Consider the following 9,392-nt stretch of genomic DNA (forward strand, 5'->3'; position numbering starts at 1 on the left):
TTTATATTCTTTTTTTAATGAGACAATTTCAAAATCATACAGTTAAACAGGTATGTGAAAAAAACCTGGAAACAATTATTTCAGTATTTTTTTGAATTCAAGTAAAAAAAAGTAAAAAAAAAAAAAAAGTTTGGAATAGGTAAAATATATTTTTAGATTCTTGAAACCGATATTTCACTATAAATAAGGGTTCCCTTTTTAATGGAGTTTTACTTTAACTACATGTAATAGGTACATGTAATCAATGCCATTATCATTAACACTACGATATTTGGGGTTGATTTGAATTTATATACAGCTGTTTGAAATCAACAGGTGTTTTTCATGCAGAATAATCATATACTATGCCTGTGCGTTATATTTACATGTACTTAAATTCAGACAATATTGTAGGAATGGGAAATCGATGAAAACGCAGTCAATTCAGAGACGAGGAATTCATCTTCAGTTACCATAGCAACAGCTACCGGTGAAACTGTCTGTGATACCTTAGCTTTCCCTGGGTACCCAGCGCATGTCTAACCGCCAAAGTCAGGATGCGGTGGAATAGACTAGCAGATCCTTGTGTGGTTTTGTTTTTAGGTCTTTTACCTTTATGTTGTGGATTAGAAGGTAAGAAAAATGAAATTATTATTTAAATGTAGTAATATATTTTCGTTTAATCTTTACTTTGGATTTTACCTATCATTTGCCAGACTGCAAAAGTTTGTAAAATAATAGGTATTGTTAAAGGCGGCAGGGGCTATGGTTCTCGATTTCACAATTTTATGAAAAAGTTTATCTTTATGCTTGCACATGTATTGTTGCTACATGATTTATATAACTTATTTGGACACCATGTTGTTATTGTTTTGTTTTGGGTTTTTTTACTTTAAAAATACATGGTCGTACAAATGTAAATATCTAATGGCAGCTAGCGATCGACTTGAAATCTGGTCAATCAACGCTGCTTCATAGCAGGGTGCTTACGTGTATTTGAATCGAAATTCAATGTTTTTATAAAGAGAGAAAAAAACTCTTGGTACAAAAAAATCAGCGATTTATTTGTATGGCTAATAATTACAGGTACGTGTATTGATATATTTGCATGAATCATCGACAATGAATCTCAGTTGTTTGTTAAACAAATGAAAACCCAGATCCAACCCAACCACAGTCCCCTTTTTTAGGACTGTATACAGGGAAATATTCGCCACTTTTATTTTCGCCTCTTTCGACCTCGTTGTCAGCGGGCGAATTTAGGACTCGGCGAATTCCTAATACTCGAATATCTTTCATTAAACACTACTGGACGAATTCAAGACGGATCGAAACGATTTGCAGTGAAGAAGGGCGAAAATAACACGGGACGAAAATAACGCTGTTTACCATTATTTTTCTTTGGGTTACATTTAATACGTGATAACTGGACAAAGATGTCTGTGCTAATTTTTATTTTTTGAAGGAGTAAAAAATAAACATACAAAATGTCCTGTTTTATTTACAAATTGTCTGTACATTTTATTGTGTAATTCTATGATATTTTATCGCTTTGCCCTTTCGAAATTACTCTTTAACAGTGCTATCGGATGAATAAAGAAGTAATAAATTTGGTTTCCAGTACATGCAAAGTAGAATCAAGATCACTTGAATTGCACTGTGGTTTCCTTTTCATTCACTGAGTGACTTACTACTTTGGTTGTACATGAAGGAAGCTTGGTAGCCCAGGCCGTCAACTTTAAGTTTACTTTTATTATTGACTTAAATCGACATCTTAGTGCAGTAAAATTCACTTGCCTTCTGTTATATTATTATTTTTTTATCAATTCCACGGCATATTAATTTAATTACATCGAAATCTTCTTTGAAATGACATCGCAATCTACAATATAGTTATCTATAGCATCGTTTATTGAATTTCAAATCTGTCTTTGATTTTCTTTAAAATAAAATTTTAAATACATGTAATTTAAAATAAAACTTTAACTACATGTGTAGATGTGTTTTCTTAACTAATCCGCATAATATGATTTTTCATTTTCAGTTAATTTGACATTTAGCTGCCCTGGATTAGAGGGTGCTGCTACAGTCGACAATGGCTATGACATAATGGTAAATTCTAGATCTACATAAATTCAATTATTTTAATTAATTGTATACGTATGCTTAACATGCCATTAATATCTACATTTTATCAATTTTAAGAAAATATGCGGAGACAACCCGGAGCTATCGTTCACAGCGGACGAGGATCTAAATATGGCCGAGGTATGGATCTGTTTCTCAGGAAACACCACCGACATGGACCACGCCCATCAGCTGATGAAATTCAGTAGGTCGCTAACAGTAGTTTAGTTTATCTCATGAACTTTAAGCCTGTCTTGTTTTGACATAGATATAATGATATATTAAATGATGAGATCTTAGGTAAGTTATTTTTTTTAACGTGAGCGATATCCGTTGGTCATTATAAACAATTTAATGATCTGCAATTTAAATATTCAGCAATTTTTTTTATAAACTTTGCTCAATACAATTCGGTCATTATGAACCAATTTAATGATATACACATACAATTTATATATTTTGCAAGCGTTATTTTTTACCATTAAGTATGATCTTTTAGCAAGATTGCTTATTATGAAAACAAAACGGAGGCGCAGACATGAAGTCTTTAAACGTACACATACTTTGAATATAACGATCGCTTAGACCAATGCATCTTCAATACGCCCCGCCGTAGTATTGGCGGAATTAAATAAATACAAGTTGCTGTTCAGCCATCAGATACTTACTTATTCATTGAAAAACGATGATCTTCATACCTTCAATTGTTATAATACCCAAAATGATAACGATTGTAAAATTGAATACTTGATGACATGCTTTGAATTTCTTTATCACGTCAAAAACACCTGAATTTGTTGTTATTAAATTTGAAAACAAGTATATATGATATATAAAAGATTCAATTTTCCTAAATTTTGGTATCACAGTGCTTCATATTTGTAGTTTGGTCTATTTTCTTTTGTTCATCGCATCCACATATATCATACATCTGTTCTGCAAGATAAAAACTTTTCTCTCTCAAGCAATTGGTGGGTACACAAAAAACATGGAATGGTCTCCGGCCGATGTTTCCATGGTGATTAACGACGACCATTTACCATGCGGCAGTGGTAAGGAACACTTACAGCAATGTACAGTCTATATCAATTTCAACTCAATCAATACATATACATATGTATCTTTTTTTATTATTTAATATCTGAAGTCTTTATATCGATGTAGATAGTTCTGATACTGTTTAACTAATTATCATTATTCATCAGCTGTATTCTCTAGCAACCTTACATAGGTTACGTTATTGATGTAGAAATATTTTTTTGTTACATGTATTTGATTCATGTAATTATCATTAATTTATTCTTTACCAACCTTTCTGCAGGTTACTTGATAGCAGAAGTGCGAAATAACGGAATGAGAATTGCTGCTGAATACGAGAAGGCGATGAGAGTATGTGATAATACAGGTACATTATCGACTCCCCACAGAAAGGAGCAAGGGTGCTTGAACAGACATTATGTCATCAAATTCTTACAGTTCATTCTGATTTGCTATTTTGGCCATTTCTCATGAAACGCAATAGACACAAACAAATGATCATTTTTGGCTGTTCCATGTGACAGAAAAAAAAATTAGCTAAAATTCCAAAATGAAGGAGGATGTGTGGTCAACAAAGTAACCATTAGAACCATGTAAAATTATGATATAATTTATTTAGTAAAGAAAAAAACCATACATTTTATCTTTTAAATTAGGGTATTTTTCTGTATTTTATATAGAGCTCCTCTTATAAAGGAGATCAATACAGTCTAAAAATGGCCACGGCCATCGAGCCTCCTTTTAATTAACAGCGAAAGTATTTTCTTTGCAAACGCCAAACTCTACAATCTGTAATAAAGATTCTTGTTGAAAAAAATTTCGTCTTAACGATTTCAATTTTTCGTTCATTACATTACAAAATTATTTTTATTTTAAGGAGACTATACATGTTTAGTCGCAATTTTTCTACCTCAGAATCAAGAAGAGTCTAAAATCTAAATGCATTTTTATGTACGACGTTGACATGGTGGAATTAACTAGTAAAATAACTGAAAATAACTTGAAAATAGCACTCTCAAATAAATGTAGGTTAGTTTGTTTTCATTTTGTTGTTTGTAGACATTGACCTGAGCTTACAGATAGAGAGCACGATGAAGATGATGGGACTGACCCCTCAGTTATACACGGGGAGGTACTCCAACGATCTCCTCTCACAGCTCCTCGACTACCTCGACATAACTAAAGTAAATATCATTTTGTCTCATTACGGAATAGGATGAATATCCGTGAAGAATCTGGTAATATCAGTGGCATTAATGTTATATTTTTCCTGCAAATTTAGCTGATCTTGCATTTAAACAGTAAGATTTTTTTTGGTGATCCACGTGAGTATAAAGGAAGCGATCATTGCAGAAAAATACATAATAACTGAGTCTCGCAAACGTGATTTTACTGAATATGGCATGATGCAAGATTGGCTAAGGCTTTTTAACGATGTGAAAAGAAACGGTGGAACTTGTGTACATGACTGTTTCTTTGTCCTTCTGTTTGTATTCTCAATCTAGGTCATATAATTTTAATTATTAAAGGAAAGGTCAAGGTCAGGTTCCAATATTTATCACAATCAGCGACCACTGTCCAGTACTTCGAATATTTGACATGACCTGGAAAATATTTAAAGATGTTCGCTCATGAGGTTTTTGAATTTACCGCTTTAGTCATGAAAACAGTCGAGCATATCATTTGATACCACCCTTGTGTGTTATTGGTTTAATAACTCTATTGACGTTAATCTAATGCGCATTTCATATGCAAGACAATATATTTTAAAAAGCAGGTATGAAAAAGCTTGAACAAATGCGAGGGGAAATTCCAAGCAAACATTGCTCTTCGTACATAGACATTGATTTGAAATATGTACTGTTTAAAAAAAATAAAAATAAGAAAACTGAACGTTATTTAGTGTTACATTACATTGCTTGTGTTTCAGGCTGTTATTCATAACCATGGAAACAGAACTTTGGCTAATTCCACGATAGAAACACCGCACATGGTCGCGGTGTATCTTCAGGCTCGACACCAGATGACGTCACCACAGAACGGCGAGATGTGCTATGTACCGAGATACAAAATCATCGACCAGTTTATCGGCAAATTCGACATTACCGCCGGTAAAGAATTGTATATATCGCACAACTTAATTATTGATTAAAAATGTACACTCATGCATTTTGCTTCTCTGTTGTGGTAATATATACCGGTATAATTTTGTATACTGTCAGACTTTTATTGAAAAATGCAACTGGTTACCGTGCAGAACAAAACACACTAAAAATAGGTGTCACATCATAATTATGTCAAATTCTGTTTCCCAGCAATCGGAGCGGGAGAGGCCTTTGACATTGTGCCTCATTTCCATGGTCACTATATCCCGGACACATCTATCGTCTGCGGTAAGGAACACGTGGTCTGTCAGAAAATTATAGTTTGAGATGATTCTATAATAGATTTCTACTTAATTCCAACCCCACTTGACTTTGTAGGAGATGCAGAATTGGTCATTTTTTACGATCCTTTGATGATAGACCAAGATTCCAACATATGCAACAATTTTTTGAGAATTCCTGTTTCCGTCATGTGTTCAAATAGTAGGTACCCGATTCCTCTCGCAGAGGAAAGCTATTTTTTCATTGAAATTTCCTTCGAAAGATCTTTTGAACTAATTTCTCAATTTGGCGAACGTGTCGTACACGTTGCAATACTGGTGATTATGGTACGATAACCATTTTGTTGTTTTATATGGTTCGATAAAATTGTGTTTTTGTTAACTATGGTACTGAGATCGTTACTAAAAACAAATTTCAATGCTTGTGCGAAGAGCCTTTGATTCTTATGAATGATGTGGTCAGTTCTGCATTTGATCTGTTGCAGGAAACCAGAGAAACGACTGCATCCTGTGTCCCAATCCAGTGGACCTTAAAACGTGGGCTCTCTTCGGAAATATGACATTTTATGAATTTGATGTAAGAATTAAAATAGACCGTGGCTGATTGTTTTTAATTTCCTGTGCGATTTTAGAATTAAAGATCTTGAAAATTCTTTCGGTTATTTTGTTACAGGACATGGAAGGTGAATGGACCGGAAGAGACCTGCGCATGATGAATGAAGATACATTAATGGAACTGGTGCATGCTGGGATGTCTCAAATGATGCAGCAGCATCTGTCAAATCTCTACTCGCACTCTAGCGAGGGTATCTGCATGTTCGTTGACAAACTTCAAGACGAAACAATGGACAGAATTCAGAAAATGCCGATGATTGACATCCAAGTCGGAGAACAGCTGGAGATGAAAATCCAAGCTGCCATGAAGGAAATGCAGTCATCGATGGGCGTAAGTTCCTCGCTGCAGTCCTTCCTGGATTGGGGGGAGATGGAAATGGACCCCGTGAATAAATCGCTGATTATCGGCTCTTACACCGGCCTGAGCATGGTTTACGGGGTGAACATGTTAATGTTACAGTCCAGAATGATGGGGACTAGATTCCCCTCTAACACTACGCGCATGATGCTGGGGCAGATGCTGAGAGGCATGGGCCAACTCAATTACGTAGCAGAAATGCACCCCATGATGGCTAGCATGTACGGACTAGAAATGCTGAAATATGCTCAGGCACTCCGACTCGTGACCCACTTCCTGCATGAAAATCAGCTGCTTCCCGTTAAAGTTGCTCACGTGATGATGAAGCTAACTGGCGTCATCATGAGTAAGCAGATGAATCCCATGTCGAACCAAACGGGTAGCAATTCTTGGACAATGCCTTCTATGAATTGTCCCTTTGGCCTACAAATGAACCTGGTCTCCAAGGCTCTGCTAAAGCTGAGTAATGGCTGGGACGGGGAGGTAGAGCACGACAGACCCGTCGATAAGGACAGAATGAAAATGGCAATGTGCCGCACCAACATACTCCGAGTGTTCATGCTCAAGGGCGGCTACAAGCTGATCCGAAAGGCTTACATCAAGCGTATCCTTATGGAAAACGGAATGAAACCAGGTAAGTTTTAAGCTTGTGTCCAGTACTATAGTTGGTTCCCAATAAGGATGTCCTCTTTATCCTGCTCCCCGTAACACTATCTTTACTTATGCTTTAGTTTGCAACCAACATACATGTACCAACCACGTGTTCGCGTCGACCTCTTGTTTGTACTGAAATAAGCTTTCAACATCACGTGACAACAATCAATTTCAGTACGTTTAAATGCGTTCGAGTTAAACTATATGTTTTGCAGAAAGTCTCAACTTACTTTCATATATCTTTAACCTCTTTTTCATTGCACCAGACTGTAAATGTGTCTAAATATGTATAATTAACGGGTATGTATAACAATGATCATTTCTGGTAGATGATTTGATGAGGATTCCAAAGGAATGCCGACGTCATCCCTTCCAGCCCTATGACTCTCCAATGGAAAATGTCTTTGGTAAGTGATGTCTGCTTTTTAATGCTGTTTACTCCTACATATTGCCAAACTGTGTTGATTTATTCTTAAAGTGACTCATCACTGTATCAATATTTTAACCTCGCAGTTGATGATGACGGTAAAATAATGAAGGGTGCAATGAGCCCTCTGGAGGACACCGTGACGTACAAGATGCTGGCAAAATGCCATTGTGAGAACAAGTGCCCTGAGAATAAAATGGACGGGTCTTGGATGGGCGGATCCGGCCCGGGCATGTGGGCGACTACTACCCCATCAATGATGAGTAACATGTGGGAGAGTGTCACCAAGTCAACCCAGATGTGGAACAAGGTGTAACCGGCTCTTCTAGTGGATAACGCGCCGTGATCTTATTTTTTATTGAAGTCCTGATGATTTTTGTTAAATTTGGTTAAATCCCTTTTAATTACCTTTGATTATGACGGATTGACAGTCTTGATTATTTACTTACGATAGAATATGTATGGTTGTTGTCGTCAGTGGGAAGACGCTGTCGGTGATAATAGAGTGTTAATTGTGTATGTATTTAGTAGACCTGTATTTACTAAGTATTTGTATGTATTTAGTACAGACCTGTATTTACTAAGTATTTTTCTATTAAATTTGTAAGGTGTGGTTGAACTGTATTCTGTAAGGAATTCTAGTATACTTTGGCAGAGTTTGAGTTGCTAAAGCTGTTTTTATCATGAGTGTGCCTAACTTTCTGTATTCAAATGTTGTTCAATATCATTGAGACTTACCTGTTGTTCTTTGAATTAGAAGCCATCGCTAGATTTTTTTTTTGGAAGCTTCATAGAATATTTCATTAATGTTTTTCTATTTAGCTCAGTTTCACCTTCAGAGCTTACTGTCAATTCGTAAACTTGATACAACTTCAGTAAAAACTGGGCATGGCAAAGCATTGCTTATGCATCACTAGAGATTACACTCAACTGAGTATCCCAATTATGATTTAAATCCGACTTGAAAATTACACAACAGGAAAAAAAACAAATATCTTGTATAGATGTGAAACTCTGTGTGTTGTTCTCTTATTCCGTGTTTTTTTCTCTACATATATGTTGGCGATGTTTGTAATGTTTGTTTCCTACATGTTAATTACAAGCACACTTTTATAAATTCTGAGGAAAATTATTAAAGACAATCATGTCCATTTTACGTATATTTTTAATAAAATGTTGTCAACCAATTGTGTTTTGTCCTTTGACCCAGTATTTGCAACCTGAAATATTACAACAAAATGATTTGCTAAAATTCCTTCCCATCAAAGTCAAGATAACCAGGATAATTTGTAGCTGTGTTATTTCACATTTCGTTGAAAATACATGTACCGGTATATTCATAAAAATGTTTTTTGAGGGAAATGTATTCTCCATAAATAATAATGTAAAATAAAATGTAAAGAAGGAATGAACATTTTATTGAACATTTGCATGACATTAAATGAAATGACTTGATATTCTTTACATTTTAATATAATACAATAAAAAAAATTTGGGAATTTTAAAAATTAAATTGCATTATACTGAAAGAAAGGATGTATGCAAATAAATATTCATGGTATTTAATTTTAGCTAATGAACAAGCACATATTTGAACATGTATTAGATAAACCTACCAAAATCAAAACATTTTGAGGGTTCAAACTAGAAATTTTGTTGTATATTGTTAAAAAGCAAACTGAAAAACAGAACACAAGCTTTCATTTTATCAGAAAAACTTTGCCCTTCTGTCACTGTTTCATTTAAATTAACACCTAAAGAATTTATACAACCAACATCTTAAACAAATAGTCAAGGAGACTCCATTA

General features: G+C 34.9%; 1 protein-coding gene across 1 annotated transcript; it reads left to right on the top strand.

The window, feature by feature from the left end:
* The first annotated feature begins 398 nt into the window (after positions 1-398).
* Positions 399-8,771, top strand: LOC105334506 (uncharacterized). The gene is made up of 13 exons (XM_011437986.4): positions 399-612; positions 2,024-2,091; positions 2,185-2,311; positions 3,072-3,158; positions 3,428-3,511; positions 4,204-4,328; positions 5,075-5,255; positions 5,460-5,537; positions 5,628-5,732; positions 6,016-6,107; positions 6,204-7,137; positions 7,487-7,564; positions 7,671-8,771. Exons 1-13 carry the CDS (start codon positions 537-539, stop codon positions 7,898-7,900), a joined length of 2,265 nt encoding a protein of 754 aa, XP_011436288.3. The 5' UTR covers positions 399-536; the 3' UTR covers positions 7,901-8,771.
* Positions 8,772-9,392: the final 621 nt, after the last annotated feature.

The sequence above is a fragment of the Magallana gigas genome, chromosome 7 (assembly GCF_963853765.1).
Source record: "Magallana gigas chromosome 7, xbMagGiga1.1, whole genome shotgun sequence".
In the NCBI taxonomy this organism is placed as follows: Eukaryota; Metazoa; Mollusca; class Bivalvia; order Ostreida; family Ostreidae; genus Magallana; species Magallana gigas.